This window comes from Thamnophis elegans, chromosome 12 (assembly GCF_009769535.1).
Source record: "Thamnophis elegans isolate rThaEle1 chromosome 12, rThaEle1.pri, whole genome shotgun sequence".
In the NCBI taxonomy this organism is placed as follows: domain Eukaryota; kingdom Metazoa; phylum Chordata; class Lepidosauria; order Squamata; family Colubridae; genus Thamnophis; species Thamnophis elegans.
In genome coordinates this window covers 28,107,063-28,127,672 of record NC_045552.1, presented here as the reverse complement: position 1 = coordinate 28,127,672, position 20,610 = coordinate 28,107,063, and the positions used below count along the sequence as shown (strand labels likewise).

At 41.1% G+C, this 20,610-nt stretch overlaps 1 protein-coding gene across 2 annotated transcripts; it reads right to left on the bottom strand.

The window, feature by feature from the left end:
• Positions 1-5,745: 5,745 nt before the first annotated feature.
• Positions 5,746-18,439, bottom strand: LOC116515875 (mothers against decapentaplegic homolog 9-like). 2 transcript variants are annotated; one of them, XM_032228161.1, is made up of 6 exons: positions 18,028-18,439; positions 16,204-16,415; position 15,689; positions 13,554-13,772; positions 9,531-9,787; positions 5,746-5,889 (listed from the first exon to the last, which is right to left on the bottom strand). In XM_032228161.1, the coding sequence occupies exons 1-6, from the start codon at positions 18,437-18,439 to the stop codon at positions 5,746-5,748; spliced, it is 1,245 nt and encodes a 414-aa protein (XP_032084052.1). The 2 variants fall into 2 exon arrangements, with proteins under 2 accessions (XP_032084052.1, XP_032084051.1); XM_032228160.1 differs by lacking the exon at position 15,689 and having other exon boundaries at positions 16,155-16,415.
• Between the last annotated feature and the right edge of the window lie 2,171 nt (positions 18,440-20,610).

Sequence of the window (20,610 nt, the reverse complement as noted above, 5' to 3'; positions counted from 1 at the left end):
TAAAAGAAAAAAAACCAGCTCACTTACCAGCAGGCACAAGTGAGCATTCCAAGTCAACCCAGAATGATGTAGATGTTAATACAAAGAACTGAGCAAATTGAAATGGTGAAATTAGTCAGGGAAATATTTTTCAAAGAAACTTTGCCACCATTTTTTCTACACGAGCAGACCTGCAACCTCCGTGCCCCTCCCCTCCGGAATATCCAGGAAGTAACACTCGTGACCTCTCTAGCCAAGTATTTCCTGCAGCTCTATGGTACTTGGTCATTTTTTCTTATAAAATGAGGTAAAAGGGGCGCGGGGGGTCCGTTTTGTTGCTTTAACATTTTAATATCTTCAATGAAAGTACTGAGACATAGAGAGAGAGGTTAGACAGGGTGTCTTTTGTCTTGCCCCGGTTAGGATTTCTTAAGCAAATCCACTGGGCTTTCAACATGAAGCCAGAAAATCGGGACTTTTTTAAAATGGCCCGTGACACGGGACAAATTGTTATAAAGCGTGATTGTCCCGCTGAAATTGGGACGTCTGGTCACCTTACCCCTAAAGGCTCTGGAGGGCTTAAACCGGCCCTATGAGCAAACTGGAAGTTTGTTCCTGAACTTTCAGTTTGCCCGTAGGACCGGGGGTTTTGTGCTCCAGAGGCTTCAGGGAAGGTCCTGAAGCCTCCGGAGGGCCTCCGGGGGGGGGCTGTTTTTGCCCTCCCCAGGCTCCTATAAAGCCTCTGGAGCCTGGGGAGAGCAAAAAAAGCATGCAAAAAATAGGGGAAGTGGCTGTCATGCAGGCATGCACGCTGGGAGTCGTGCATTGCATTATGGGTGCAGCACGCCAGCACACAACCCCCCTGTGCTCCCCCCACTTTTGGCATGCAAGCCAAAAAAGGTTCGCCATCACTGACCTAGAACTATGCCGCCTTCAGTCTGACCTGAGCATAGTACACAAAATTATCTGCTACAATGTCCTACCTGTCAAGGACTACTACTTCTTCAACCGCAATAATACATGAGCACATAATAGTTACAAACTTAATGTAAACCACTCCAAACTCGACTGCAGAAAACACAACTTCAGCAACAGAGTGATCAACGCCTGGAATGCTCTATTTGACTCTGTTGTTACATCCTCAAACCCCATAACTTTAACCTTAAACTGTCTACTGTTGACCTCACCCCATTCCTAAGAGATATGTAAGGGGGCATGCATAAGCACACTAGTGTGCGTACCGTCTCTGTCCTACTGTCCCCATTTATTTGTTCCCATTTCCTGTGTTCTTATTTATGTTTATTCTTACTCCTGTTATCTTATACATGAGTGACAAACTAAATAAATAAACAAGCAAACAAACGAACTGTATCTCCCAAATCTTTAACAAAGAATGGAGTCCCAGTGCATCTTAAAGAGGGGGGAAAGTATTTTTTCTCATACAGATACTGCTTTAGAGATGTGTGATTATTAACAATGACAGAAAAAATACCACAGTTTCTAGCAAGAAGATATCAACAGATTGTCAGCTTAAGTTTTATGCAGCAGATAATAAAGACTCCTGTTAATGATAGGACTGCACTGTTTTTAACCAGTGTTTCCCCAACCCGGTCAAATCCCCTTTCAAGCAAAAGGTTATCCTCTCCTACAATGCTCTTTGCCATGTGTCAATTCCTACGTGTTTAACACAAGAAGAGAAACAAAGCATGGGAGAAGGAAGGTAGTGCCTTTCAATATAATTGGCAAACATAGCCACTGGAAAACAATTTCACAAATTAAGCAAGATGAAATGCTTGCACGCACACACACCTACCAAAAAGAAATCTCAGCAAATCAACACTGTCTTCTCCAGCTGAGCATCTTTTTGGAATATAACTGTAGAACTGAAATTACCCAGCCAGCTTAGTCATGGCTGAATGATCTGGGCATTTTAGTATACAAACATTGAGGACAGTTATCTTGCATGACTTACTCAGATGTCTGTCAATTGATCAAATCTGTTTATATATGCTTATCAGGAGGAGGATGGATAAATGATGCTAGGAAAAGTACTGTAAGAATGTGGGACTCATGCAACAGCTAAATGAAATCCAAGCTTAGTGCAAAATGAAAACTTAGTGTAAGAACTTTTCTGTATGGTAAGAGAATAACTGGAGGAACTGATGTCTGCTATTCCATCTTTACACATCTACAGCAGAAACATTAAAGCCATAAAATGGATATAACTACACATCACTAAATTATTAAGATAACGAATCATTTGAGAACATGTTGGAATAAACTGGGATGAGCTGCTATAATTTTTTAAAACTATAATACAATTTCAAGGGTTAGGATTAAAGTTACCAAAGGTGGTAACTTTATTGCCATCACTCTACAGAGCAACGTTTATGAGTTTTGTACTGATTTTTTGAAGTTAATGTTTGTAGGCTGCCCAGAGTTAGATAAGGTGGCAGCACATCAATCTAATACAGAAATAAATAAAATAAACCACCCAAGTTGGTGAAGGGGCATCTAAAGTTATATAAGACACCATTTCTTCTGACCAAATACTTGGTCGGCTTACATTTATAAACCATGATTTATCTGGAGCAGGAAGTAGATGTGGGGAGAAGGGGGTCTTACCATTTTCTTGTTTCACTTGATTTCACGCTTAAAGCCAAAAGATATTCTTCAAGTACAGGCAGATTTGAAAGAACTTTCAAGCCAACGCTTTGGTCTTAAATGACTTCTATACATGGAAAAAATATCTTTGACAATAAATGACAAGTCAGAGTCTAGAAATTTGGCTTGAAAATTCTTCTGTGTTAACCCAGTGCAAGGACTCCTTGAGCCAGAAGTGAACCACTCACTGGGCAGGTCCCTGGCTTTGGTCTTGTTCCAGGCTGGCTGCATTGATTTGATACCCCACACACTTTTTGACTAAAGTTCTCATCCTCAAATTTGTTTGGCTACAATGCCAGGATAATAAAATGGTTATTTAAAGGTATTTATAGCAAACGTATCTGCAGCTTGACATTTTGACTGTCATTGGAAAAAAATTAGCAAGTAATCTTGACTGCCTAGTTGGGTGGGAAAAGAAGATGCACATTACTGGTTTTCTATTATGGTCGTACTGATACTATAATTTAACTTATTAAATGTATTCTGGGTAGCTTATAAAATCTACACAAAATAAGGGAGAGTGAGAATGAAAGTGCAATAAGCCATTCATTATGGTTGGAAGAAATGTCCTTCTGGGGTTTAATTCCAAGCGGGGAAAAAGACTCTGTAAACATGGAGGCTGCTTGGAAAGATGGTTTAATGGTGGACAGGATCACATGGCTTGAGCTCCTGAACAGAAAAAGGGGATCACATGCTTCCAGATGTTGGGTGAAGAAGAAAATGGGGCAGAGATGCTAAAAGTCCCTGGTTTTATGCCCTCTCTGGCCTTTGATCTTGAGTTTGTATTCTGATTGGTTGTCAGACTCCCATTGGGCCATGCAGGGGCAACTCTGTTAAAAGAGAATTTGATAACTAGACAGATTATTTGGGTATTAAAGTTTCTTTACCATGTGGAATGGGAAAAAGGAATGATTACCTTTAAGATTAGTTGTTCTGTTTGCTTCACCTAACTAAAACAAATGAAACAGGATATTGATACCAATACCCCGTGGGGAGGTAAATGAGTAATGAATGTCATGTCTCTGTTTTGGGAGATTGTGTATGAGGTCTACGTGACACAGGAAGGCCAGGTACTTTGGGATGATCAATAAGTTGTCTAAGAGTATAAAAGACTGTAAACAACTGCCCTTTGGGGTTCAGATTTTGCTTGACCAATCGCTACTGAACCTTTGCGCAAATAAACCTCTCCCTCTGACAAAGAGCTGGTCTTGTCTCATTTTCTGCTACATTTCAGGCTGTGTTTTGAGTCCATGTTTGGTTGAGCATTGCTTCTTCCCAGGCACCCTGTGATGAGATGGGTAAAGGGCTAATGCTATCATGCCTTAATCCCATCACCCTGGAGCTGAAAGGGAAGATCTTTGTTATGTAGAATAGACTGGCTCGGGCATTTTAATGGCCCATTGACAAAAGTGGGGGCTATTAAGAGTGAGTCTGCTTCCTGTCTAAAAACATGTTTCTCCATTTCTTATCCAGGGAAATATAATATTCTGCCTTTTCAATATTTCCCAGGATATTTCATTTTTCTAGAAGAGGGGTGGGTGCCAACTTCCTACATTATGATACGTAATTTAATGTGATACTAATTTGTGCTCAAGAAGGAAGATAGCTGTGCTCTCTAGACTGGGCTGCCTTGAAAGGGGAAGGCAGAGGTATGTTGATCAGAAGAAATGCTGATTCCTGGGATTCCTTGGCAGGAGGAGAGAAATCTCTTGTTAGCCAGACAGCTATTGTAGCAGTGAGAAGGAGCAAGCGGGCATGGTGGAAAACCCAGCTTGTATCCGGAGGCTGCTGCTTGATCAGCCATATGACAAAGTGCCATCTTGGAGCCTCTTTTTCTTTACATCCGACACTTAGACTGTGGCCACCTGGTGTCTGCAGTGGAGTGGAGACCCCAAAGCAGTTGGATTCCCTGATGGGAAAGGTCTGGAGTGGCCATGACCACCTTGTGGACAGGCTGTTTGGGGAATGGGCTGAGTGGGGCTGACATTTCTTGCCAGTTGATGAGAGATGGGGGGCGGGGAGGGTGTTCCCTGCAAGGCTGGTAAGTGAGGAAGATGACAACTGTTGCACAGGCTGCACTGGCTTCCAATTTCTAACAATTCAAGGTACTGATCATCACCTTCAAAGCCCCATATGGCACAGGGCCAGGCTCTCTGCAGGACTACCTTTTCTGAAGGACAACTACTAATCCTACCAGGTTCAGATAGGGCAGACACCCTGTCGGGCCTGCAGCCATCTTCCTTTTGGATCTTTGGCCTGCCATACTTTCTATTATTCCACTATGCATTTTCTATTGTGGGAAAATGGGGGGGGGGGGGCATTGTACGGAGTTAGATGATATGTAGCCATAACAACATTCTTTTTAGAAAGCCAAGGTCATCCTTTGTCTCTGCACCTCTGCACCTGACCGGAACTGGAGGGTTGGAACTGCCAGCCGGGCAGTGGGAGATTGAACCTTGTGATGGACTGGTGGGTGTGGGGCAAGATCTTGAACTTTCAACTGGGTGGGGAAAACTGAAAAGCTTTTAGATTTGGGTTTTCCCTGATGTGCTAACATGGCTCTCTTAATAAATTGGAACTTTGAGCAATACTTTGCCTTGGACTCTGATTTACTTTTGGATGCTCTTATAAGTTTTTATAAGAGTTGGCTGAAAGATGGGCAGCTATAAAAAATGTTTTAAATAAATTAATAAATACTTGGAGATGGATTCTTTACCATTTTTTTTAAACACTGAAGTTGACATACATTTTTAAGAGAGAGAAAAATGTAACCATTTAATATTAACCTATCAGGTTATTTATTTATTGTTATAAACTGAAACAAAGATTAGAACATATTAATAATATATTAATTACCTTTCACTCAGGATTATTGAAGATGACAATTATCCTCATTCATTATGATTATCAATAATTAGGATAAACGGGAGGAATAAAGTCATCAACAGAACACAACAGACTACCATCTTAAATACTAAAACAGCATGAAAAACATTAACTATCAGATAAAGAAAAATGGAGAGGGGGGAAGGGAGAGAGAAAAACATCTCACATACAGTATATCTGAGGCCGTGTTTGTCCACCAGATACTGGAGACAATTCTTATGAAATGGAAGAGATGGGAACCTCTGGAGAGCCCATTTCCCGCAGCACCTTATCCAGCCATTTTAAAGCTCCATGAAGATGGATCTCCACCCAACAAGGGGTGCTGGTGATCGCCTGGCGATGGTATCCTGCTCCCCAGCCCTACAGAAGAGGCCAACAAATGGTAAAGGATGAGATGATTGTGGCTGCATTCTTCATTCTATTCAAGAAGACATTTTCTTGATTTTAGTCAAATATACCCATTACCTTTTCTTTGCATTTTGAAGTACTGAGAAGTCACACAATTGTGGATAGGATTAGGATGCATCTAATAATTGTCAGGCCTGCAGCCATCTTTTCTTTTGGATCTTTGGCCTACCACACTTTCTATTATTCTACTATGCATTTTCTATTGTGGCAAAGGGAGGGGGGAATCGTACGGAGTTAGATGATATGTAGCCATAACAACATTCTTCCTAGAAAGCCAAGGTCATCCTTTGTTTTTACATCTCTGGAAGTGCCAGCATGGCAGTGGGAGATTAGGCCATGTGATGGACTTGTGAGTGTGGGAGCAAGATCTTGAACTTTCAGCTGGGTGGGGAAAACCGGGAAGCTTTCAGATTCAGATTTTCCCAGATGTGCCAACAAGGCTCTCTTAATAAATTGGAACTTTGAGCAATACTTTGCCTTGGACTCTCATTTACTTTTGGATGCTATTTGAAACCCTGACAATAAAAATAGGTGGACTTGGAGCAAATTGCATTAGTATTACTTCAACAACTCATACAGCATTCTTCAGCAAGGAAGAATTAAGGAAACTGAGTCTAATACAGAGTTACATCTGCCAGGCTTTCAGTTCATTAAATGATTTTTCATCTCCCTGTGGGATAGACCTGATTTCTATTCATACTTTTCCTACTTAAACCACACAATGCTGTTGTTTAAATTATGCCACTTTTTGAAGATGTAATGATTATGTAAGTGAAGTCTCTATTATATAGTCTCTCATAATGATTGAATCTTTGGTTATATTTTTAAAGTTAAACCTGAATCTGAAGAGAGTGACTGCTCTAATCCCAGCACAGAAGCCTTTGTGGAATTTTAAGCAGATCTCCCATTTCTTCCAGAAATCAAATTCAGAATGAACTTCCTCTTCTAAGTTAAAACAGAGGGAAGTAGGAGAAGAAGTGGCAGAACCTGAGGGCAGAATGAAAAGAGGGAACAGCCTAGGATTCCTATGTAGCTATAAGTGAAGTAAGTCCAACCCACCCCTTGATTGCCTTTGACTCTTATCTAACTCTAACTAAGTGCTGACCATTAGCTGAAAAGATTCCTGTGAATAGGCTTTTAGCAATAAATCAGTTTCACAGAACCTTCACATATGGGCTTGGTCTTTAGCGCCTGACAGTTTGACTGTTTTGCCTTATTCATAACATTGACTAATTAGTTTAATTTGTTTTTGATGCCTTACGATTCCAACTGACTCTGCAATCCAATCTAATTTTAAGTATTGTGCTAGTCTTGTTTATTGGTTGTTCTTGTTCTGCCTCTTCATAGTGTGGCCTATGCATATTGTGCAAGGACTTCATCAAGTCCTTGACTGCTGCAAGAATGATGCATGCTTCTATTCTCACCAAGCAGGTGAGAATAGAGAACAGAATGAGCTCTCACCCTGCCTGTTGGATGACTCTGAACAGTAAAGGGAGCCATGAAGACTCCTTATTTCTTTATAAAAAGTTTTTTTTAATTTTTTAATACAACTTTATCCATATTATAGAAACAAAGTGTTGACCAGATCTTTCCTTTTACATCCTCTCATTTACATCATCCATTTTACATCATAGCTTAACTTTCAGCCAAATTGTTTTCTTCCATTATTTTCCATTTTTATACTCATTTTTTTCTTAATACATAAACAATATCTTCAATTGCCCCTTCAAACATTACACCAAATTATCATTTCATATTTTTCTATTTCTCTACTATAAGCAATGCATATCCTGTAGTTACGTTTTGACATAGAAAGGGAGACTCCTTATTTCTTGATGGAGGAGGAAGAGGAGTCATGTTTTTCAAAACAGTGCTGAGCAATCCCTGGGTTAACTAGGCCTGAAAAGAAGACCCCCAAGGTCCCTTCCATCTCTATGGTTCTAAGTTCTATGAAAAGCCCTTGGGGGCCAGAAGAACAGGTATAGAAAGGCCCAGATCCCACCTTTGCTGGAGAGGCTGTGCTGGCCTTTCCTTGATGCAGAAGTCATTCTAGAGCGGAAAGCCAATCTCTTCCCAGTGTCTGTGTCCAAGGAAGTGCACTGCAGTATCAGCAAATTTGGTCTCCAAACAATTATGAAAGCTGCATGTCTTATATGAAAGACTAATACTACCTTGTGGCTACCTTTTTCTCAATGTCCCTTTTCTGCAGTTCCATTGTATAACATTGAAAAGGCAGAAAAATGTCCCATTAATTCATTATTCCCCAACAGGTGCTTTCCTATTGTCATTAGCAGCACAGGAGGGTAATAAAATAGTCTTCCCCAAATGTGAGGCATGGGCAAGCTTTCCATGACTCAATCCGGTTTTTCTAGTTTGCAAATGCCTAGAGGGGTGACTAGCGTAGTGAAATGCCAATGTGTTGGGATATTCTAAGCTGCAAAGCCCCAAATCTTTTGCAGATACCCTAGTGATAGCAACCAAGAAATTTCTCAGTTGAGGATGCACCCAGTGCCTGTTTGGGACCATGTGAATATGATGGGGCTGCATCCCCAAAGAGCTTCTCTACAAGCAGACAAATAAAAGCCACCTCCTCTGCTTGCCTCGTCTTTAAAATATGTAGTAAGTGCAGGGCATGCACGGAGGCTCAGGGAGGGTGAAAAACAGGCCTACCAGAAGTTTGGGAAGACCAGAAATGGGCCTGTTTCTGGCCTCCAGAGGTCTTCTGGAGGCCGTTTTCGTCCTCCCGGAGGCTCGAAAAAAACATCCAGAACCCGGAGAGAGTAAAAATGCCCTCCGCCCTGGTGCAGGAGGCCAAGTAGGACACACCCACCATGGCCACACCCATCCAGCAACTAGGCAGAGAACCCCTTGCTAAAAATTTTGAAGCCCGCCCCTGGCTATAATCAATTATAAAAGCAATGAAACCATCAGCAACATTCCTAAACTTGACTATTTGGAGAAAATGTATCTGAGCTTAGTGGGTCTCACTCCCAAGAAAGGAGGTGCAGGACGGCAGCCTTTAGAAATACTCTGGTTTCTCTTCAAATCGTATAAATCTTTCACCTTTAGAAATGGTTTTAGCTCAGGTCTAGTTCTGTGAATCCCAAAAAGTTCAAGGAGCATGGAGATGATTTTAGACTGAGGGCTGTTCTAATATTGAAGAAATCATAACTAAGGGGGTTGGAAGAGCGCTCTTGAGAAGGGCCTGGGAAAAGTAAAACATATATTGTGTGTTCAACAAGACCAATAAAAGCTCAGCTGAAAATTGCCATGACTGGAACTGGAAAGGCAGCCAGAGGAGCAGCCCATGTCTGCAGGCATGTATGGTTCATTTGGAATAATCTTGGACATAAATTTAAATTTAAAGAAATTAAATTTCCCTCTTGTTAGAGATCACTTGTAATTGAAGTCAATAGTGCTAAGACAGTGCCACAAATTTCAGAGAGTTGTGATCATTTTTCACTTCTTACTTGTTTATGGAGAAATACAAAAATACAAAACTTAGTGCATCTCATCCTTTTAAAATGTCCTTGTAACAAAGAGGCCAATCCCATTTTTTCAGCTTTATAATTCAAGACAAAGAAAGTTCTTACTTTAACAAAGCTTATCCGGATGAAGCACATCTTGGTGAGCTCAGAGACTGCCTCAAAACCGTAGTTAACCGACTGGGAAAGCAGTTGTGCAAAGAGTAGGTTGTTAAAAATCTTCAGGTTGTATCCACTGGGGATTTTGCAAATGGTGCTTGGGTGGAGACCGCACTCACGGTTGGCATTTGAGCTCTGGACAAAAACACTGCAGTTGCTCAAACACTCGACAAAGACCTCTCCACCTACATAATACAGGTGGACACCTTCAGGAGACAAGAGGGACCAAGAAGGATTTCATCCAACACAGATCGAAGCAAAAAGACTCTTGTTCTAAACTACTTCATGATACACTAAGTTTGGGATAGTGTTGCAAGATGGACAGAATCAGTTGGCAAGACAAGCGCACTCAGCAGTCCCAATGCTAAAGACACCATTTTTGCTGTGTGGCAGTCTTTTCTTTTCAGGAATCCTGTCAGGACTGCCGTCCTGCTCCACTATGCATTGCCTCTTAACGGGGAGGGAGAGCTGCAGGGTGGGATTAGGGGGGGGGGGGCGGTTTAGCATGAGAAGAATCAAAACTAAGCATTGGATGATAGCCACCGGCCATTGGTCACACTAAGGAATGCAGAACCATCCAGCCTGCAAAGACAATGACTGTTAGCCAAACAGTTTGTTAGTACCTACTTGGACACTAGATAACCATGGGGGAAGGTGGGAAGAAGGGGACATTAACTGTATGCTTTGGGTATGAAAACCTCAGATCCAGCTGTTTCTTCTGTAACCACTTGGCTTTTGTAAAGTGTGCTTTTGCCTGACTTTCTGTTCTAACTGACTAAGTTGGTCACTTCTATGGACAGCAAAACGCTCCATTTAGCTTCCATACTTTTGACATGGAGGCCATTTTTATCTGGGCAATCTCTTGTCAACTGTGGGCTTGCTCAACATTCTGGGGGGTTAAGACCAGGGGTAAAATTCAGCAGGGTCTGACCAGTTCTGGAGAAATTTTGAGTAGTTCAGAGAACCAGCAAATACCACCTTTGACTGGCCCCAGAGGTGGGGGGGGAGGAATGGAAATTTTGCAATATCCTTCCCCCAAGAGTGGGGAGTGAATGGGAATTTTGCAGTATCCTTCCCCTGGAGTGCAATAGCAATAGCAATAGCAATAGTTAGACTTATATACCGCTTCATAGGGCTTTTAGCCCTCTCTAAGCGGTTTACAGAGTCAGCATATTGCCCCCAACAACAATCCGGGTCCTCATTTTACCCACCTCGGAAGGATGGAAGGCTGAGTCAACCCTGAGCCGGTGAGATTTGAACAGCCGAACTGCTGAACTGCAGTCAGCTGAAGTGGCCTGCAGTGCTGCATTTAACCACTGCGTCACCTCGGCTGGGGAGGGAATGGGGATTTTGCAGCATCCTTCCCCCAGGAGTGGGAAGTGAATGGAGATTTTGCAATATCCTTCCCCCCAGGAGTGGGGTGTGAATGGGGATTTTGGATTGGATTGGATTTATTCAATTTGTATGCCGCCCTATCCCCAAGAGGGTGGCTATATCCTTCCCCAGGAGTGGGGAGTGAATGGGGATTTTGTAGTATCCTTCCCCCAGGAGTGGGGAGTGAATGGGGATTTTGCAATATCCTTCTCCTGCCAAACCCACCAAGCCATACCTACAGAACTTGTAGTAAAAAAAAATTGAATGTCACCACTGGTTAAGACTTTGCTGGCCAGACCACCTTCACTCTCTTTCCCTTCCCCAAGGGTGGCAATCATAGTTTCTCTCCTGCTCAGACATCCCACCTTCTCTTCATGTACATCAATCTATTAGAAATATTGCTAATAATGTGAGGTCCTTCATAAAAGCCAAGCCAGTCACAATTTCACTGATTTTTTGCAGCCCAAAGAAAATCTTTTTGTAAGCCATTTAGGATGACCGCCCTGAACAGATACTACACTTAGACTCAGGCTGGCATGTGAGATGGTGTGCCAGGAAAGAGGACCATTGAGATGTACCATTGGTTCTACCTCTAACCTAATCCACCTCTTTCATTCTATTACTATCTGAAAGGGCTTTGTGTATTGACAGTAAAGGTTTGCTAAGGATTTGAGCCTTTCTTAAACTTTCCACATGTGGATCTACCACAGCTGGCAGCATCTTGCTTAATCCACCCTTGAAGTAGGATCAGACCTCACTTGTGTTTGCTACGAAACCACCAGGATATTTCCAGGCTGTATATAAAGTGGGAAAAATAATAATAGTTCTATAACAGGACAATATTATGTTATATGTTATTACTTAGAAAATTACTCAACTTGGGACCAAATTGGGGACTGAAATTTTCATTGTTAAGTCGTCATGGTCCTAAAGTGAATATAACATGAATGAACTATAAATTTTAAAATTATATTGACTTTCTCTCATATTCCATATTTTTATGTTGTCAAAATAGTAATGCCGTGCATTCATTCTTATAATAACTTAAAAAATAAACATATGTTTACATTTTAGGAACAGACTTCCTAAATCACGAACAGAGCTTAGGAACAGGGTTCCTGATTCATAGGGCTGGAAATAACTTGGAGGTCTTGTAACCCAACTCCCTGCCCAAGACAAAAGACCCTAATACCATTCTGGACAAATAGCTGTCCAGTCTTTTCTTGAAAACCTCCAATGATGGAGCATCCACAACTCTGGGAGGTAAGCTGTCCATTGACTAATTGTTCTCACCATCAGAAAACGTCTCCTTAATTCCTGGTCAAATCTTCAACTGACAAGCTTCCATCATTGCTTCTTGTCGTATCCTCAGGTACTTTGGAGAATAAATTGATGCCCTCTTCCCTGAGACAGCCCTTCAAGTATTGGAGGACTGCCATCATGTCTCCCCTAAGTTTTCTCTTTGTTAGACTAAAAATGCCTAGTTCTCTTGGTCTCCAGACCCCTTATCATTTCTGTTGCTTTTCTCTGCACTCTAGAAGGTGTCCCAGCATCTTTTTTATATCATGGTGACCAGAATCGGACACAGTATTCCAAATGTGATCTCACCAGTGCAGTATAAAAACATTACAATCACTTGATATGATTTTGATGCTAACCCTCTTGATATAGCCTAGGACTGAATTGACTTTTCGGTAGCTGCGGACACTGCTGGCACATCCTTAAGTAGTGGTCCACTAGGACTTCTGTATCTTTTTCTCAATTACTACTGTTGAGCCAGGTACCACTATTCTATGCCTGTGCATTTGGTTCTTCCTGCCTAAGTGCAGGACCTTATTTTTCTCACCACTGAACTGACCTTGTTGGATAGAGCCAAATGCTCAAGCCAAGATTCTTCTGAATCTTGAATCTAGAGCACTGTGGTGGGTTCTGGCTGGTTCACTCCTGTGTGTGTGCATGTGCAGTTCAATTAAAATTAAAAAACAAAATGGCGATGGTGACGGCAGCGACCAGGGAACCTGTTTGGGGGCATGGCAGGCCTGGGTCGCTGCCGATTCCAGCAACCCAGGCCAAACTGGGCTGAACCGGTAGGAAGCCATCTCTGCACTAGGCCCAAGTCAGAACACTGAGGTACCCCACTGCATGTTTCCCTCCATATAGAGATAGTTCCAGCGAGGACTACATGTCACAGCAAGCTGTGAATCCATCTGATGGTGGTACTGTCTATCCCACATTGTTCTGTCTTACCAAGAAATAGGCTGTGGTCTATTTTGTCAAATGTCTTACTAAAATGCAAGCATACTATACCCACAGCATCTTTTTTACATCATGGTGACCAGAATAGGACATAGTATTCCAAGCGTGATCTCACCAGTGCAGAATCTTGATGCACAGATTCAGTCACAATATCAAAGGCGGCCATAAGGCTGGTTTGGCATTATTTGATTTTAATAACCATATGCTGGTTTCTAGTGATCACCTTATTCCTTTCTAAATGTTCATAAATCCACGGCTTGATTATCTTTTCCAGGATTTTCCCAGGTATTGATGTCAAGTTTTGAACTGAGCCATTTCCCAGCAGGGTTTCTTTGTAATTACCTTTTCCGATGTGGTTTCGGGTGTTTTCTATTGAAGAATTCCTGCCAATATTAGAGAGAAATCCAAGGCAGAAGCGGCCCTTGTTTGAAGGATCTGTAAAGCCATCTATGAGTATACTTCGAGAAAAGGCCTGAAAAGTCTCTCCTACTCTCTTATTGAGTTCGTAATAGGCAATTGAGCACCACTGATCTGGTTCCTCATAGCTCACAGGTTGGGCATCTGGAAGAAGGTTTCACAGGTGTATATAGATAGAAATGCAGTAATAGCAATGTGATTTGTTTCATATCCAAATACTCTCTTCGCATACACATTTAAAGAGCTGGCATTGGCAGGACAGAAAAGATATAAAGGCTAGTCCTTGATTTATGAGCACAATTGGGACTGAAAGTTTCATTGCTAAGCAATATATTCATTAATGAGTCACATCTGTCTCAAGATTTATAAACTCTCCCCTCCCCCACCCAGTTGTTAAGCAATTGAAGTTGTTGAGTGACTCATTCAGTTGTTAAGAAATCTGGCTTCCCTTATTGATTTTGAAAGAAGCCCACTAGGAAAATTGCTAATGGAGATCATGTAACCCTGAGATGGTGCAACTGTCATAGATACATGCTGGTAGCCAAGTGCCCAAATTCTGATCAAGTGGCCATGGCGATGCTGCAATGGTCATGTGCAGGGACCAGCATCATAAATCTTTTTTTTTCAGTTGTTAAATGAATGGTCATAAGTTGAGAATTACTAGAAAGGACAATGAAAAATAATGCAATAAAATTAGTATGTTGTATCAATTAGTGTAATTAACTGAGTGTGTTACTTTCAAAAAGTGAATTTCATCATAGCAATCAAATATATTTTTATTACTTTATTTACTTTTATCCTACTTTTATAAGTAACTCAAGGCAGTGAACCTATCTAATACTCCTTCCTCATCCTATAATGTTTCTATTTCAATCTAGGGTTTGACTAAATATGGAATATATGCACTGTTCTGTTGTCATCTCAAAGAGTTTTTCTGAACTTGGAACAGCACAGGAAAAAATGAATGGCCTTTTAGTGTAAAATAAGGCAAGCAACAGGAAAACATGATTTATATAAAACCATTGGTAGCAAAATATTCTTCCTTCCACAAGATTAGAAACTCTGGGTCATACTCAGGAATGAATGGCCGATGTTTTTCTTTCTACGAGGCATAATTAATTGATGGTCTTTCTTGTTAACAAATAAAGCCAGTATCTTCAACAACACTAGCAATAATCAAACCAAGTTAAACCTATTCTGGTTTCAGTCTACTAAGTGGAACTATTTTGGCTAAGAGCACTTTGGAGGAAAATCCAATCATTCATGGGCTCATGGGCAGATATTTCCCTAGGGGAAAAGTACAAATCTTGACATACCTACAGGTTCTCCAGCTTTACCTCCACTGGGCAATGGTGGTATTGATGAACTGCTTGAGACTTCCTGTGCAGGGCATTCATTGGGCTTTTGTGGCATCTCTTTGGCATTAGAAGGCAGAAGAGATGTGGCAGCTGAAAAGAGAAATCTATTTTATGAGCAGCCTATATAAATAAAAGGAGATGACCTCAGAGACAGTAGATATTTACTAAGCAAATTGTATTACTGCATTCAGTCAGATGCTTGCCAATGTCTTGCCATGCATACAAAGCTCAAATTTCCAAAAACAGCATTGTGTTAACGCTTCCCTTGATTGTATGAATAAATCACCTTAAGGTATACCCCGATTTTGTTAACAAGAGTTCAGGAAAGCACACATACTATTTTTTCGTACCACAAAAATAAATAGACTGGGCTGAGCAAATGGCCCAAAGTCATCCAGCTCTTCTGTGCCTAAGAGAACTGAACTGATCGGCTTGCTCTGGTTTGACACTTTCATCAATTATTCCTTTTTGTTACTGTTGCTTTTATAATGCTGTGTTGCAACCCGTCCAGAAGCTTCAGAGCTGATTGAGCTATTAAAAAACTGTAAAATAAATAAATAAATAAATAATAAATATGTCATTCTCCAACCCAAATTCACAAAATTAATACAGCTGCTACTACCAGAATTGCATGAATTTGTAGGTAGCATTGAATAGCAATAGCACTTAAGACTTATATACCACTTCACAGTGCTTTACAACCCTAAACGATTTAGAGTCTCAGCATATTGCCCCCAACAATCTGGGTCCTCATTTTAGTGACCTTGGAAGAATGGAAGGCTGAGTCAACCATGAGCCTGGTGAGATTCGAACTGCCAAATTGCAGGCAGCTGACAGTCAGCAGAAGTAGCCTGCAGTACTGCATTCTAACCACTGCACCACCACAGCTCATTATGTTGGTTCTTATTTTATTTATTTTTTCAATCATGTATAAGGTAACAGATATGTATAAACACGACTGTGATTACATGAAATGGATACAAATAAGTGGGGACAGTAGGACAGGGACGGTAGGCATGTTGGTGCGCTAATGCACGGCCCTTAAAAAAAGATGGAACACTTCACAAATGTGTGTGTCTTGCAGTTTAATAGCGCCAAATTCTGAATTTTCTAAAGAGAGTTGCAATACATTCAGTCCCACTGAGTGTTCAGGTAATGTTTCGCATACCTGTGAGCTCAGATGTCCTTTCTGGGGCAGCTGCATTTCCTCGGGTCACTGAGTAGTCCATGCTGCTTGTTGATGGTGTGTGCATATTGTGGGATTCTGAGAAAGGAGTGCAGGGAGGCTGCTTTGCAGGGTAAGGATCAGGATGAGTTGCACTGTTGGACATCTGTTGCTCACTCTCAAGAGAGGCATTTTGGAATGGGATAAGGAGGCTGAACCATGGGTTGAATCCACTGTGTCTTGGAACCAAGACTGGAGGCAACACTACAACAGAAGTTTTGAAAATAGAAAGAAGCTCTTTGGTGTCAGGCATACAGATAGATTAGATATAGATAGATTATAGATATATAAATTAGATAGACAATAGATGAGAGTGAAAGAGGGAGATTACAATGCTAGATAAATAGAAATGAGAGAAAGACAGATTGAAAGAGACAGATAGGAAGAGATGACAGAATATAGAAGATATAGATTATATTGATTAGATAGATAATAGATAGACATGATACATAGATATAATACATAGATATTATAGGTAGGTAGGTAGGTAGGTAGGTAGGTAGGTAGGTATGGAGAGACGGGGGAAGAAGGAGAAAGGGGGGATGATAGATGATAGAAGATAAAAATCAATGATATATGACAGATGATATATAGGTGAGCTAGCTAGCTAGCTAGCTAGCTAGTAGATAGACAGATATAAACATGATCAATAACAATGACATATGATGGATGGATGGACGGACAGATAGATAATAAGCAGGCAGGCAGGCAGGCAGGCAGGCATATATACTGTATATTTAATGTGGGAAAATGATGACAAGATAGAGTTAAAGAATCTGCATGGTCTTATCCAGACATTCACCCTGAATTAAGAATGATTGCCAAAACAATTAAGTTAAGGATCAAATGGTGTTGAATTATTGTTCTATCATCTAATCTATTCTCTGTCAGTGATTTCAATTGTATCTTTTCTGCATAACATTCAATACGTCCTAAGAAAGGAGCAAAAGGGACTTTACTATTTCAGCACCTTGGACAAGCACAAAACACAGGGAGAGGCCCCAACCAAGGGCACACAATTACAAGATTTTCAGTATCTGCTTTGCTAGATCCCAAAGGTAAGAGAGTGGCATCATAATGGGTTTTTAAAAGCACATAATTGTTTGTTTTTTATTTTTGTACCTAGCAGACAGCAGGCCAATTTACATGATCAAACAAGCAGGTTAAATATGAAGGTAGAATTCACTTAGACTAAGCCGCAGTTGAACAATTTGTTGAAGAAATTCTTGTTTGTATCATTAAAATTCACCTGCAGTTATAAAAAAAATGCTTTGCAAAATTATCTGATTAAATGTAAAGAATCCAATTGTTTAAGGGGACATTAATTTTAACACCAATATATCACTTCTTATTGCTACAGTATTTTCTGCCATTTCATCAATGACACTGAAAACTCACTCTCATAAAATATAATCAGCTACATAAAATAAGTAGCCTAACAAAAGGTCAAATCACAGCAGCCAAACAGGAGAGAAAGAAAATCTAATCTGGGACTATTGGGGGCGAGTTATTACCATTGCCAGCACATTGCCGATGCACTTGCAGTAAAAATGAACTGGTCCCAGGGGTGAATTGCAACCCTTTGTATGCCCGTGGTCAATACATGCTCATTCCTATTAATAAGAATAGCATCTGAATCCCTCCTGTCTTTTCTTCTCTGGGTGACCTAACCTTAACTAAAAGTTTGCCTGTTGGATCTTTGATCTCTTTCTTTCAATCAAAGTTTCTGTGCAGCTCCCTCCTTTTTTTGCAGATAAGAATAATTATGCAACCAGGCAGGGCTGTCCTTTTCTAAACATGCAGCTGGCGGAATCACCTGGGGCTTCCACCCTTTGATAATGGTAAGGGTTGATGCAGACGTCCTTTAGCTTAGAGCCAAAGGGGAATTCACAGCAGGCTAGAGGTTTCAATTCATGCTGGGACTGCAAATCAGGCCAGCGCCATACTTGGCAGTAGATGACATGCGGGTATCTTTTGCGGTGGAAGACCTGCATCCTTCCATCCAGGGAGTGGGGGATGGTCACACATTTGCTGGGCTGCCCAGGACAGCTGAGGGCTCTCTCCAGTTCCTGCAAGGCGCCCCTTTTCTTCATCAGCTTCTTCACCAAGGAATCCACTGCCATTTCAGCCCACTTTTCTTCCTCGTCCACTTGCTTCCAGCCCAACAGCCTCTTCACAGCAGGGCCAGTAAAGGAGAACAGAGGGGTAAAACAACTGTTGGAATGCATGAGGACCAGTAGATCTTCAGTGGTCCAATTTCTTCTTCAGTGAAGAACCTCAGTACTAGAAGGGATGCTCCTTCAAAATCAGACTGGATTTTGCTTGACCGGTCTAAGTGTCTTCAAGTAGAGGGGAGTTCTACAACAGAGGGAAATTATTGTTATGTTTCTCTTTTGCGTTTGTCACTTCCATTTTTAATCAGTATCATAGATTTTCAATCACCAAGAATAAGGTGGCAGTTGCTACAAAAAATATTATATAAATTACAATAATTATAACTTTGTATCTTCTCACAAAACATTTTTTTTAAATCTAGGGAATACTTATCAATAAAGTTGGAAGAAACCTTTTTTCTGATATTTCTTATCCAGGAAATGATGAATTAAAAATACATAGCAGAACTGTCTATTAATATTATTTTCATATTTTGGAAGCAATTACCATTCTCTGCACATTAGATATGAGACTTCGTGGGGATGCGTAATATTTACCAGAATGCCAGCAAGATTCAACTGCAAACAGCAAAACAGGTTCAGCCCATTGGGGAAGGTGGCTATATTAAGTCTAATAATAATGAGATTTCAAAAAATCAAAATGATGGTGGCTGATGCTCCTTCTTTAATATGGTCAACTGACTCGTTGATAAAGTATACTCCTCCTCTACATTGGGAGGGTGCCAGATTAGCAGAATCTCTGGCAGCCTCCTCTATGGAAGTACAAGGGAGATGCCATTCATTTCTGTGATCAGTGCTGAAATTCACCCGGTAGACAAACTCAATTCTGCAGGTTGGGTACGTGATCATGTATGACCGCATTCAATCAATATGAACAAATACAGATATCAATGCACTGTGCTGTAATTTGAAAGAAACAGGAAAATGTCAAAGGCCATGTTTGCATTTATGGGAGAACCAATCAAATCTAAGAAAACTATTATTTTAGAATGTGGACAAGGTATCCCAAAGGTGCTTTTTTCCCTTCTAAAAGCAACTGGACTTTCCTGTTTTTTCTTGAAGACGTTTTACTTTTCACCCAAGAAGCTTCTTCAAGTCTATTAACTGGTAGGGAATGGAAGATATTTCTACTCCTTACAGTCAACTACTTAGAACTGAAGAAGCTTATTGGATGAAAAATGAAATGTCTTCAAGAAAAATCAGGAAAATCCAGTTGCTTTTAGAAGGGAAAAAAAGCACCTTTGGGATGACCATCATCTGGATGACTGAGAACCTCCATAGACATGTGGACAATATATATTTCAAAACTTGCTGTTGTAGGGGGGAAAAGCGACTACAGCAGTGGTGGGTTTCCTCTTTTTTTTACTACCAGTTCGCATGTGTGTGCACGCACAATGCTTCTGTGCATGCACAGAAGCGTCCGGGTGGGTGGGTGGAGCCTCCTGCCACTGCCACTACCGGATTGCCCGAAGCAGGAGCAACCCACCTCTGGACTACAGGCCCATCCTTCTTTCACCAGTGGAAAGAATATTTGCATTGGGTCACAGCCCTTAAACCAGATGTGACTGCAGATCATCAGCCATGTGGATCCAGGAAAACCAGAGATGGCTTCAGGAATGGCTGATTTCCACATGCACAGCATGGAAAATGTGTTCTGCTTTAACCAACAATCCAGCCAAGCATTTTTACTCTGCATCAAGCTTATCTTGCTCTTTCCACTTCCTTCTGCCTTGGTCAGGTTCCATCTTTAGTACAGGTAGTCCTTACCACAGTTCATTTAGTGACGGTTCAAAGTTACAGGGGCACTGAAAAAAGTGACATGATCATTTCTCACACTTACAACCTTGGTAGCCTCCCTGTGATCATGTGATCAACATTCAGATGCTTGGCAACTGGTTCATACTTATGACCGTGGCTGTGTCCCAAGGTCATGGGATTGCTTTTGGGGAACTTCTGACCAGCAAAGTCAATGGGGCAGCCGGATTCACTTAACAACCATGTTACTAACTAACCTCACTTAACAACTGTGGCAAGAAGTCATAAAATGGGGCAAAACTCACTTAACAAATGTCTCACTTGATAACAGAAATGTTGGGCTCAATTATAGTCATAAGTCGAGGACTGGTTCTGGGCATCAGAGGGAGAAGTGGAGGTTTGCAATGGGTAACCTTGAATGCAAATGCAGAGCTGGTTACCCTCCTGGTTGCGGCTCTAGTTGCAAAAGC

Bases quoted from the DNA above. Each gene is read 5' to 3' on its own strand.
- LOC116515875 (XM_032228160.1), bottom strand. From the start codon at position 18,439: ATGCATTCCAACAGTTGTTTTACCCCTCTGTTCTCCTTTACTGGCCCT. The intron at 16,416-18,027 runs GTGATTCCGCCA...CTTCTGTTGTAG, and splicing joins TCAAAGGGTGGAAGCCCCAG to TGTTGCCTCCAGTCTTGGTT. The intron at 5,890-9,530 runs GTAAGAACTTTC...CCTCTTCTGTAG, and splicing joins TCCGGATAAGCTTTGTTAAA to GGCTGGGGAGCAGGATACCA.